The 13,684-nt window shown below is 36.7% G+C and overlaps 1 protein-coding gene across 1 annotated transcript in view; it reads right to left on the bottom strand.

Moving 5' to 3' along the window:
* Positions 1–13,684, bottom strand: part of DNAH12 (dynein axonemal heavy chain 12) — a 106,215-nt gene that overhangs the window by 39,649 nt on the left and 52,882 nt on the right. Inside the window, exons 39-44 of the mRNA XM_058171890.1 lie at positions 12,514–12,769; positions 10,873–11,172; positions 5,146–5,324; positions 4,310–4,502; positions 2,324–2,485; positions 882–1,076 (exon numbers count right to left, since the gene is read on the bottom strand). Coding sequence (XP_058027873.1) covers positions 882–1,076; positions 2,324–2,485; positions 4,310–4,502; positions 5,146–5,324; positions 10,873–11,172; positions 12,514–12,769 — 1,285 coding nt within the window. The remainder of the gene's footprint in view (positions 1–881; positions 1,077–2,323; positions 2,486–4,309; positions 4,503–5,145; positions 5,325–10,872; positions 11,173–12,513; positions 12,770–13,684) is intronic.

The following is a 13,684-nucleotide window of genomic DNA, read 5'->3' as shown; positions in this document are numbered from 1 at the left end:
GCTCTCCACTGGCTGTTTCTTCCTCTTCGCTTGTCCAGCACAGCGAAATGTAGCAGCCATGAGCTGCGCTTTCCTCCAAATCAAATCCAGAAAGATCTGGCTGGGGAGGGGTGCCTCCATCTGCCAGCCCAGGGCAGTAGACTCAGCTGCAGCCCAGACAAGCCGAAGAACTGCAGGGAGCCTCCTGTGTGTTGCATCCCCCTCCCAGCCTTCACCTGTGCCTCCGTGCTGCCAGAGTCTCCCAAAGCTGCTGCCGTTGGAGCCGTGACAGGGACGGGGGCAGCCCAGTAAGCTGGGTGCCCGAAAATGGTGCAAAGGCGCGGGCAAAGGCTGGGAGGGGGGTACAACACGCAGGAGACTCCACTGCAGTTCCTCGGCTTGTCTGGGCTGCAGCTGAGTCCGCTGCCCTGAGCCATCGGAGGCAGCACAGGGCGCGGCTGGGAGCATGCTAACCTTGCCCTCCCCAAGTGCCAGACTCTGCTGTTGCCATCGTCCCTGGCCTGCTTGCTCCGTCTGCAACCATGGGGAAGGCCTATCAGAGGTGAGAGGGGGTGCTTTTCAGCCAGGAAGGGCAACAGAGGGAAAGCCAAGGTGACCACTGCCACCCCACCGCATCCTGCCCTGGATATGGGGCTGGAGTGTAAAAAAAAAGTGTCAAAAAGTCTCAAAAATGTTCGCCGCCGTTTTGGTGGGCGTGGCTTGGGGGGGTCATGTGACTGAGTGCGTGAGTGACGTCAGGTTGGCCATGCCCATTCAGTCATTTCCCCCCACACCTAGCCACACCCACAGAACCGGTAACAAAAATTTTGAGAACCCATCCCTGGTAAAAATATATAACAGCCTGTTAATATACTGACATCACTGTGATTATTTCTACAAACCTGGAACCAATCGATAGTACAACAGTTGATGAGAGATGGAAATTGTCTCAAGCGATTGCGAAAAGCATCTCCAATTGGACTGAAAGCTACTACAACATGGAGATTGTCTTTGCAACGGTTGACAAAGAAAGCAAATAAGGCCAATGGACCAAGATCTTCATGTTTATGGCCTGCCTGGGCTACAGCACGAACTCCCTAGAGAATAAAACACAGAAGTAAATCACCCAGTTCCAAAGTCTAGTTTTAGAAAGCAATCTGGCTACTAATTGGAACTGTAATGTATTCATCAAAAGAAATTAACATGAAAAATATATGTTTGATTGAGAAAACAATGCCAATTAAATTGGTAAATATACAAATAATAATAATTTATTAAATTTATATGCTGCTCAATTCTCAATGAATCTACAGGTAAATAAATCTCCTAAATTCAATAACCGTGGTGGAGCATAAGAATCTAAAACTATTAATAGTTTAGTGACAAGATTTATTTATTTATTTAAGCTGTATTGTATTTTAATACACTTATCCTATTTGTTTCCTTTTTATAATCATATTTCTATACAGTACAAGCAACTCTACAAAGAGTTCTGGCACTTCACAATATTCCACATGAAAACATAAAAAAAAAAGGATATAAAACAAAATCATCAGCCCATCCCAGTAGCTTATGCTTACATATACTGTTGTGACTAAATAAATAAATAAATAAATAAAATAAATAAATAAATAAATAAATAAAAATAAAATAAAATAAAATAAAATCTTCAACCCAATGATTTCCTAAGAATTAAAAGCTCTGATAGAAAGCTTCATCTTAACTACCTACATGCAACCATCAGTAAGAGAGGTATTTAAACGTCTTGGGGGAAATCATTTTCAAAAGATGGAGTCAAAAGAAAAACATTTTCTTCTGCTTCCTCATCCCCAACTTCATATATGTGGGGTAATTTCAGCACCCCAAATCTGGAGAAGCAGATCTGAGGGATTAGTTGAAGCGTTTTGAAGCCAACAGGGTGATTGCAAAATCAACAATGTATAGCTATGCGGATTCCCACTTGCCACTAGACAGGGAGCACTTCGTTCTTCAGCAACAGTAGGTTTCAGGTAATCTCTAATAGTCCTGTATAAAGCATATTTGCAATAGTAAACACAAGAAATGATAAGAGCTTGCATTACTCTTCCCAGGACCTCACACTATTTTATTAATGGCATATTATTATCTATATAGCGTAATATATAGATAGGTTTTAATTTACCAACTAGGGATATGGTTCAATTGAGGTTAAGCAAATTACAAGTTATTTTCATTTTAAATAAAGCAGACTTAAACCTCAGTCTTAGCTGTGGCCATGTGTGGTAATATTTTAAATTTTAATATTTTTTTTAAAAAAATTGAATAAATAATCCTAATATTTAAGAGAAATATTATATGGGAATACCTCCATAACTTCCTGTTTCTCATCAGCTGCAAAAAGATTGGGTACTTCTCCTGTATTAAGCACACTGTCAACATCTTCTAAAAATCCTTCTTCTTTGATTTGTGTGTCTGTGATCAAAAATACAGTTTTCAAACCCTTCATACCTGCGCTCCTCAGAAGATTCTAGAAGTAACACAAACATTATTAAGCATTCAGTGCAATAGATACAACAGCCCAATTAAGGAACTACCAAGACCATTCCCATCAACACTGTTACCTAGTTGGGTAATGAAACATCTGCAAGAAAACATCCAAGCTCAGAGAGCACCAAGAGCTTCACAGTAGTTGTAACTGCTGTTATGAAGACTCTCCTTTCTTTAGTTCTTTCTTTAAACTTTTTTCATTTATTACTTTTCTTTAGTTTTTATTTCAAAATCTGTATTTTTTATTCTTTTAAAAATTTAATAATACATATACATATATATATATAGGTCTTTGGTTGTTCGGGTTTTCTCCCGTGTAAAATTGGAAATGTCTTGGCAACGTTTCGACGAAGTCTCATCCGTCATCTTCAGGCTTCAGCTTCGTGCTTCTGGGAGTGCTTCGTAAGCACGAAGCTGAAGCCTGAAGATGACGGATGAGACTTCGTCGAAACGTTGCCAAGACATTTCCAATTTTACACGGGAGAAAACCCGAACAACCAAAGACCTACATACAAACACCCGTGAAAACCTCAGAAAACACACACACACACACACACACACACACACACACATATATATATATATATATATATATATCTTCTAAAGGAAGAAACAGCTGCGATCACACATTGCTCCCAGAAGCACGAAGCTGAAGCCTGAAGATGACGGATGAGACTTCGTCGAAACGTCGCCAAGACACTTCCAATTTTACACGGGAGAAAACCCGAACAACCAAAGACCTATATACAAACACCCGTGAAAACCTCAGAAAACAAATATATATATATATATAATATATATATATATATATATATATATATATATATATATATATATATATATATATATATATATATATATATATATATATATATATATATATATATATATATATATATAGGTCTTTGGTTGTTCGGGTTTTCTCCGTAAAATTGGAAGTGTCTTGGCGTTCGACGAAGTCTCATTCGTCATCTTCAGGCTTCAGCTTGCTTCTGGGAGCAATGTGTGATCGCAGCTGTTTCTTCCTTTAACTGCTAGTGGGGGTTTGAACTGATTGGGTGGGAGCTTGGCTGTGCTCTGATTGGATGGGGTTTTTTCTGTGCTCTGATTGGATGGGGGTGTGTCCTGTGTTGGTGGGGGCTTGGTTGTGCTCAGTCTAGTCTGTGCTGCAGGGGGATTTGAGCTGGTGAGCTGCATAGCTGTTGTTTGGCTTTGTGGTCGTGCTACATCTTCATAGTAGGTGTCAGTCTGCTTCATGAATGGATTGGAGGGGTTTGAAATGGCTAATGTTGCAGCTGCGGTCTGGCTTCTGGTCCTTGGTCATGCTTCATGATCAGTGTGGGTTTGGGTCTGCTTTCTGGGTGGATGTGCGGTGGTGACATCCTGTGTGGACCTTGTGAGTGTGGGTCTGGTGTCATTCCTCGTGTTAGGGACTCGTTTGTCAATAAGGGCGGGTTTCCAAATGGCTGGTAGGCGGGAGGTGTCATCTCGTTTGTTCATGCTGTGTGGGCGTTTTTCTATCTCAATGCAAAAAATTTCACTTCTGACTGACCTTTTAAACTATACAGTATAACTTTAATAGGTAAAATCCTGCATGGTATCTGATTGTGTAAATTACTCCAGGGTGGTTTTAAGAACATAATTCTAAAACCAGTTAATTAATTATGTTCCACGAAGGAGATATCAACTCTTAGCCACCACAAAATGGATTTTTTCCAGAATCACTGGTCCCAAGCCTCATCCTTTAAATCTTTCTAAAATCATTATGAAGACTTAAAGCTATATAAATTGTATATTTTTTTACCTTTAGGTCGTCCCTCCACTCATTCATTCCATAGCTCTTGGATATTTCAGGTTGGAAAATATTCATTTTTGCCATGGATGTAGCCAATCGTGTCATGGATTGTCGTCCACTTCCTCCCATTCCAACAAGTAAAGCATTACCTCCAGATTGCTTGAGCACACGGCATATACGAGACAAATGTTCCAATACATACCTTTGATTTTAAAAATATTAATTTCAGCAAACAACATTACAATTAAAATCTTTTTTTTTCATATAAAGATGGAAATTAATATGTTCCATTATTTTGAAGTGGAAAATTTAAAAACTGTGGTATAAGCTATAATATAAATTTAACAAAATTTCACAAAAGGATTCTGTCTGCCCCCCAACATTAAGAAAAAAGAGACAGGTTTGGCTGAATGTTAACTAATTATTTATAAAGAATTATTTTTCATTCTATATACTGAAATATATCACTCCTTATCTTTTACTCAACTTGAAAATTGTGGAAAATTGGAAAAAAAATGAGGACTTGAAGAAAAAAAATTGATACTTATATTAAGGAAATAACTCTATTTCAAAATATGTTTTGTTTGTGACTCATAAAATTAGTCTAATTTATTTCCAAAATCTATACAGTTTATAAAAAATACAATCTGTTGACTTTGGGAAAAAAGTCAGTTTGAATCAGGAGTTCTGTATAAGGTAATTAACTACTGCTACCAGACTTTGCCTGGGCAAGTTCCTAAGTTAAATTAGAACTTTGTATTTTTTCTAAATACAAATAAGCTACATAAGACTATAAATACTCTGTGAATAATTGTTGGCAAAAGTAATGTACAAAGCTATTGCACCTAAAAATTACTAGATTCATTCTTGTTTTGTGAGTTTGATTATATTCATCCAAACACAGTTCCACAACATCATTGAACATTTGTATACTTGGAATTTCATAATAAATTCTTTCTTCTCCTTCAAGGTCAGGATTCATGTAGTCTCCAAACAGCAGATTTCTCAGATCTTCTTCACTTATCTAGTGATGGAAAAGAAATGACATTCAATCATTTCAGTCTAAAAGCATTATATGCAATTAAGAACACAGAAATTAGATTATGATACTTGTACTGACAGATGTAATAAAAGGTTAGTGATAAAGATTTGAATGTGCCATTTTAAGCCTCAAAGCCATTGTGCATAAGCTCATAAATGCAACAAATACATGATTAAAAAAATCACGGAATGCAATGTAAAAAATATTCAGATTACAACAATTAAATCAGAAAGCACCATTGCTACTCAAAACAAAACTAAGCATTACCATATACAAAAACCCTTTGTTATGCTAATTTTGCAAGCAGGAGGAGAAAATGTCATTATCTTGATTCAAATCTAAATAGCAACAATAACAAAATATCTTGATTTAATTCCTATATGGCTTAATTTGTACATACTGTATATCTTGAATAGTGGTAGATTGAAGAGACAGAGGCAGATCATCGACTTCAATTCTTTATTATAACAAGCAATAACCTAGTAAGTTTCTGTCTGACAGCTTGCCCTTTTATAGGGAGCTGTCAGACAGCTCAGCCAATCGTAATAAACTATTTTTCCTGCCTAGATGGCGGACCTGAGTGAAGCTTATATTAAACTGTTTTAATATATTAAACTAATATATTAATATATTAATATATTAAGCCTATATTAAACTGTTTCAACTCCTACCCTCAAAACGACGCTATAGATCATTGCACACCAGAACAACTAGACACAAGAACAGTTTTTTCCCAAAGGCCATCACTCTGCTAAACAAATAATTCCATCAACACTGTCAAACTATTTACTAAATCTGCACTACTATTAATCTTCTCATAGTTCCCATCACCAATCTCTTTCCACTTATGACTGTATGACTGTAACTTTGTTGCTGGCAATCCTTATGATTTATATTGATATACTGACCATCAATTGTGTTGTAAATGTTGTACCTTTTCTTTTATGTACACTGAGAGCATATGCACCAAGACAAATTCCTTGTGTGTCCAATCACACTTGGCCAATAAAAAATTCTATTCTATTCTATTCTAAGCCTATATTCTTTGGCTTCACTCTTTCATTGAGTATTCAACAGTATATATAGAACTGCATTTGTTATATGGAATCAACCTATCTTTTCATGCTCTCTAGTAAAACTTGTCAATGTGATTCTAATTCTGAATGATCAGCAGAGCAGGAGCTTATAGAAAGTATTTATCAGTTAGAGACCAATTTAGGAACAGTGTCCTTAAGGCCAAGTTAATTCTGATCCTGGATAACAAAATAAGACATTCCCTTAATAACTTTAATGGATTTCTCAGAGCTTCCATAGCTTATCAGATTGTCATATTCTAATGGAAATACATAATTTGACAGATACTCTGGTCCTGAACCAGGCAGAACTTTAAAGTTGACAACCATCAACTTGACTTGCACCCAGAAGCCAACTGATAATTATTTCAGCTATTGCACTAATGTACTACTTCATCAAAATAAGTAGCACCAATAACTTGCATTGCTATATACTAGATCACATATATATCCTGAATGATCTTCAAGGGCAGCTCCATATACAATGTATTGCAATTATTGAATCAAGACATGATAAAGGCATGAATTACTATGACAAATAGCTCCTGATCCAGAAATGGTTGTTACTGGCATACAATATGAAGATGTATGAAGATCCTTCTGGCCAGTTACCACCTGCTCCTTAAGCAGGAGCTGTGAGTCCAAGTCAACACCCAAATTATTAATCAGTTCAACACAGATGGTGCAACTCTTTCCAGACAGCTGCCTAGAAAATGTCTCATTTACAATTTCTTACTTTCAAATACAAATCATACCTAATTGGCAATTTCAACAATTATGTATAAGATAAAATAAATAACATTTCAACAATAGAATAGGAACACCTGGGAACCATCTACATACTCTTGGTAGTACTATGGTGACAAGAATGTAACAGAAGCTGGTCTCTGGGTGATCTTTGTAGACTTTTCTCCAAGGATCTTTCCTCCAGAGCAGCTGAGGCTAATAGCTGTGTATATTTGAGGGGTTCTGCTAAACAGGTTCATGGACTAATGCTTCCCTCTATCTTCCCAAAGAGTGAGGTTCTATTTTTAATGCCAAAAATAATGTTTTTGGGGGTTTTTTTGGAATGGGAGATTTTTCCCTCTCTTTCATATAGACATAGTTACTATTTCAAACTTCTGCTGTAAAAAAAGGAGCTTTTGAAACTATCATGCAGCAAAAAAATTAAGTGGCTCTCTCCTGCATCCTTTCTGTTTCTACCCAGATACCTCAATTAGATATCTATCCAACCATAATTCACTCAAATTGCATAGCCACAATAATATATCCCAACAGGACTTCCGGTTTGGCACCGTAGGTGATGGCGGTGATCTTTACGATCACCAACCTCTGGATTATGTGGAATCGCTAGGACAGCTTAAATCTGCTGCCCAGCGGTTCGGAAAACCCCCTCTTCGGGAGAAGGAGAAGGGGTGAGCTGAGGGCAGAGGTTGAATTTCCCTAAAGCCCCTGAGAAAAAAGGGGTTTGAAGGGTTAAGTTCCCTCCAGTAACCCGAAGTGCTCCAGATCCGAGGATTCTTCTGCTTTGGCGGAACCAATCACCACAACCAAACGCCGAGATTTATTTTGGACAATAAAGGATTATACCGGACAGAACGAAAGTGGGAGAACTTTAAGCAAGTAGCCAAGCCGATTCCCCGATACTTTGTAACAAGCTTGAAAACAGCAAGAAAATGGAGGCGAATTGTTAACAAGTTAACGAGTGGAAAGCGAAAGTGATACTTTCAGCGTGTGCCTCTGCAGTTGGTAATTTGCATGTTACTTGCTGCTTTAACTCTTTGCTGCCTGCTGATAGAATCTAGGGAGATTTTTTAAATACTGCTTTAAAAGACTGTGTTTTTCAGAAGTTAAGAAGATTTAAAGTGAATATTAAGTTGGAAATAAATAAATAAATAATTTTATAGAAGATGGCAGCCAAACAATTAAAGTCTACTGTAACAAAGAGCTCTGGAACTTTATCAGCTGGTGCCTCTCCAGCTCATACAGCAGAGACTAGAACATTGAATTTAGAGGCGTTACAAGAGAACTTAAAAGGCTTTATAGAAGAAAAATTTAAAGTTATAACTGATGAGATGTCTGAAATGAAAGAGCAGATATCAGAAATTCAAGTGGGAAATAAAGAAGTTAAAGAAGGATTTGTAATGGCAGTACAAAGTTTGGCAACGAATGTGATTTTATTGGAAGAGGAGGTTGAAGTAATTAAGCAACATAATTCAAAATTAGAAAATAAAATGGATGAATTTCAAAGTAAAATGGAAAAGACAGAGGATGAAATAGTTTTGATACAATACAGAAATATGGAATTTGCTCTTAGAATTCGAGGTTTGAAAGAAAATAAGGAAGAGAATTTAAGGGAAATTTTTTCTGAAGTATTTGCTGAGATATTAGCAGCTCGTCCAGCAGATGTGGCTTATCAAATTGATAAAATATATCGTGAATTCTTGGATAGCAAGGCAAAAAAGTTGCCAAGGGATGTTGTTATTTATTTTACAAACAGAATAGTGAGAAATCAGATTTTGCAAGCTTCATATAAGGGGAGAAGATTCAGATTGCTGGTCAAGATATCTTGATATTAAAGGAAATTCCACCAAAATGTTAAGGGCTAGGAAGAATTTGCCTTCCTGGTGAATGAACTTAAAAACATCAGATTGAATATAGATGGGATATTCCAACTGGTATAATAGTATATTATGCAGGAAAGTACATCGTTTCAATACAGTTGGAAAAGCAAGAGAATTTTATGTTGAGGTATTAAAAGTTGGAAGTCTTCCCCCATTGGAAGCTAGAAGAAGGGAGGCTGAAGTGAAGGAAAGAGAAGTGAAGCAGGTACAAGAACAGATTGTGATGGAAGAAGATTTATTACAAGTGTTGGAAATACCTACGACGGGTTTAGATTCAAAAGAACAAAGGCTGACTAGAGCTGCTGCTAAGCGCAAGGAACAAGAGATGAAGGCACAACAACAACTGGCAACTACTACAATGGAAACAGTGGGAGGAGCAAGGCCTAAAGTAAAATGTGATCTGCGGCTGGTGTTCCAAAAGTTTCCTTTGGCCGATAATGGCAATTAAACTATTATCTTGGAATGTTAATGGCCTGAATTCACATGAAGAGAAGGAAAGTATTTCATTATTTGAAATAATTTAAAATGACATTACCTGTTTACAAGAAACACATATTAGATCTTGCTAAATGTTGGAGATGCGATTGTGAAGATGCTACTTATTACCATATATTGTGGACTTGTAAAAAAGTTAAAGTATTTTGGATTAAAGGCTGGTGGATCATGCAGAATATTTTGAAAAGAAGATTAAGTTTACTCCAGTTCTTTCTACTAGGAATAATTATGGATTATACAGCTATAGAGACTAAATTGATTTTGAACTTAATAACAGTCGCAAGACTTTTGATTGCTCAGTATTGGAAGAAAGAAGAATTACCTACAATCGAAGAATGGACAAAACAAAACAACAAATGGACACTCAAAGTATCAAATCTGGCAGAGATGACAAAATCTCCGCTTACTTGAAAGACTATATACAAGAAAAATATATTTTAGAATGGAAAATGTGGATTGATTATATTTAAAATAAGTATCAGATAAAAAAAATATCGAATAGCATATGAGTAAATTTAGGAAATATTTTGTATTAGATATATTTTTGAAGGAGAGGGGAATTGAGAGTGTGACTAAGTGTGGTGTGACTAAAGATTATAATTTAGGAATTATTTTGGATTATGATTGTTAGTTTTGATACCCTGCATTTTGTTCTGGGAAGTCGGGGTGGGGGTGGGGGTAAGGGGAGGGAATTGGGGGTTTGGTAGAGATGGAGTGATGGTTAATGTACAGGGATTATTGAAGAAATATAATTAATGTAGGGTCGGGTCTGCATAGTTACCATTTTAGAACGGTGGGGAGGGAGAAAAGAGAGAGTAGGAGGTAGGAAAGAGGAGAAGAGGAAGGAAGAGGGATAGTAGAGGGAGAAGGAAGGTGTAGGGTGGAGGGAGGAGTGGATGTAGATAAGAGAAGGAGAGGAAGGTTTGGAAAGTAAAAGAAGGTAGAAGAGGGAAGAGTGTTAAGAAGGGTGGTGGTGACTGGGCAAGCCCGACTAATTGTATATAACTGTACATTGGATGAATTATTTGATATGATTGTAAAAATAAAACTTTTTATAAAAAAAAAAAAAAATAATATATCCCAACAGTCACATTCTGTAACCTCTCAAAAGAGCCACAGGATGTATCAGGAGTCATGGGCTACAGTGTCTTCATGTTGTCCTATTTATTTTTTAAAAGGCATGAAAATATGGCTATTCTGAAATCAACATCCAATGACGAAACATCTTGCTTTTGCCATATGGAATGAAACCCAATTGTAAGATTTTGCTCTATTTCTAGTAAAGCTGACTAGGCAGGAATGAATAAGAGGTTTTTTTAATAAATAGTGAATACTTACAGGTGCATTTCCTTGTCTCAGGTGTGAAAATACTGCATCAAAAGATTCTTTGAAATGTTCTTTCACAATTTCTTTTATGAGTTTGAACACCCAAGCCCTATCAGCATCATCCACAAGCCGGTCATAAAACACTCGAAATACTTCATGTACAAAAAGACGAATCATTGTATGCTTGTTGACAACCGAGTCCTTCTTAATAAGCAAGCAGCCTAGGATAACTCGTGAAAAATCTCGCAAATTGAACGTATAATGGGATTTGGCTGGGGTTGGCAATAGGTTTGCCATGGCTTTCTTATATACCTTAATCATTGGAAAGAAAAAAGCATAGACTTTTAGATTTATGAACTTCATAAACGTAGATCATCAAACGTAAGTATGTATCTATATCTACATCTGTATTGGATTTGAATGCTGCCATATTCCAAAAAGACTCTGAGCAGCTTACACATTTTTTAAAAATAAAGTTTTAGAAAGGAATATTACCACCCAGATAAAAATAACGTCCCTCCAAAAAAATCACCAGGGGCTCCATGTATATACTCTAACCACAAGCCTGGGAACAGAGCCTGGCCTAAAGAAACTCTGGAACATTTGAAGGATGGGAGCTATATGTATCTCTGGGGGATGCTGTTCCAGAGGACAGATGCCATGGCAGAGAAAACATGCTTCTCACTCCCACAGGATGACATTTAATAGAAGGGACCCAGAGCATACCAACTCTGCATCATTGTACTGGATGGCCAGTACATTTGAAGATGTATGCTCTCTTAAAAATCAAAGCCCTATGCCATTAAAGGTGACATTCAATAACTGCAACCAGAAGCCAACTGATAACCCTTTTCTGCTAGTGAAGTAGCAATGATACATGGGCTTGGCAAGACATGCCCATTACTGCCTATGACACTGCATTTTGAACCAGCTCTAGCTTGTAGATGATCTGTTCAACAAATCTGTGACAGAAACATGAAAACAACAGGAGAAGCAAAATACGAGAAATAGTAAATTATAACAAATACTTTTTGCTCTAAATACTTTTTTATACGACACAAAGGAGTTAAATTGTGGAAACTGCTGCAAGCAGTAGCAACAGATATTAAAAATGGACTTCAGGGGGTCTTGGCAGATCAGTCTGTTAGTGACTACTAAAGGAAGGTGCTGGTGACCATGCACATAAACCTACTTATTATTTTATTTATAACAACAAAGTAACATTTGAGAGCAAAAGCACTAAGTGAGCTTATATACACATGCACCTGTCTACAGGTATTTGGAAGTACAGAGATTTTGTCAAAGCACCAACATTATTATTGGTGTCCATCATGAGATGCATACATGGTAGAGCTTGTACCGCAGGTACTTGCGGTACAAGCTCTACCATGTGTGCATCTCATGATGGACATGCGAAAGAGGCAGAGATTGCATTGCAATAATTGCAATGCTCATTTCATAATTTCTCTCTCTTGTTAATCCCCTGAATGCACTTTCTCAATACTACCGGTATTTCAAAAAATATTTGCTCGTTAGAAAAATTAGTTGCACTTTCTCCCCAAATGATACATTTATGAGACTATCTGATCATCTTGAAAATCTGCTACTCCACATTTTTAGCGGAACTAAAAATAAGCAGAGAATATGACCTACCTCCATAGTGCCACTGACAATCTGGTTTCCAATTGTGAAATATTCTGGAATAAATTCATTTACTCTGAGATAGAGAGAAACAACAGTAGAAAAAATCCGGACCATTGTTTCATCACTAAAGGCATTAATGGTGCAAATATTGAAATGTCTCAGGAAACGAGGTGTTACAGGATTTCTTCCACCACCTGGTGGACCCATGGCAGCCATCAACTGAATATCAATCAGTGTAATTTTATTTGTGTCTTTTAAATCATACCTTTAAATGAAATATAAATGTGAGATTCAGACAACCACAGCAATAGATGAATGTTTAGTGCAATAGAATAGAAATATCTTAATATTCATCTAGCTATATATAGTATCTTATACATTAACTGTGCAGCAAGAGTTTCCCTTTCCAATCCTCATTTTTGCATCATCCTGCAAACCTCCAAATCTGATCCAATAGAAAAGGAATTTCATTGATAAAATGACAGAATTGAGTACAATACCATAATTAGTACTGCAGAAATAATCACACGAAAGGGGAATTCCTTACGGAGTCACACTTACATTATTACACATTATTATGAGTAATGAAACACTCACTAAGAAAATAAAGCTCTACTCTGTATGGAAATTTAAGAATATACATATTTACAAATATATGCTTAATCCTCATTATGAAAAATGTCCTACATAAGAAAAATGTAGCTTCCTTTTAATAATATATATGCATATAATAATATATGCATATATGAAATTATCTTCTAAAAATCCAATTAAATATGTGGGGTATATGACTGACTTTTTCAGATGATGCATTGGACAGGGCAGAGTTTTGTGGTTTTTATTTTTATCCCAATTAGGAAGGAAGTCTAACAGGATGCTTCTCCGGCTAGCTATAGTAATGACTGCTGCTTCTCAGGTTTAGAACTGCAGAATCTACCAGTTATGGTCTTGCTTCTTGATGAGAAATAAATACTGAGCATTTTTAAGACACTGAGCATGTTGGTTGCTCAGCAGAATCCTACTGGTTAGTGGTTGCATCTCCAGAATAGCCATTGGGGCCAAAAAGAAAAAAGACTAATCAATGTATCTAGAGCAGCTGGCAACCCCAATAAACTCACTCTGGCAAAAATTAATATTATAACTCTCTAGAGTGACTTGCATTACATGGACAGTCTTTTGA

This window comes from Ahaetulla prasina, chromosome 2 (genome assembly GCF_028640845.1).
Source record: "Ahaetulla prasina isolate Xishuangbanna chromosome 2, ASM2864084v1, whole genome shotgun sequence".
Lineage (NCBI taxonomy): Eukaryota > Metazoa > Chordata > Lepidosauria > Squamata > Colubridae > Ahaetulla > Ahaetulla prasina.
Note: the sequence above shows the minus strand (reverse complement) of the source record. Positions and strands in the feature narration are given on the sequence as shown.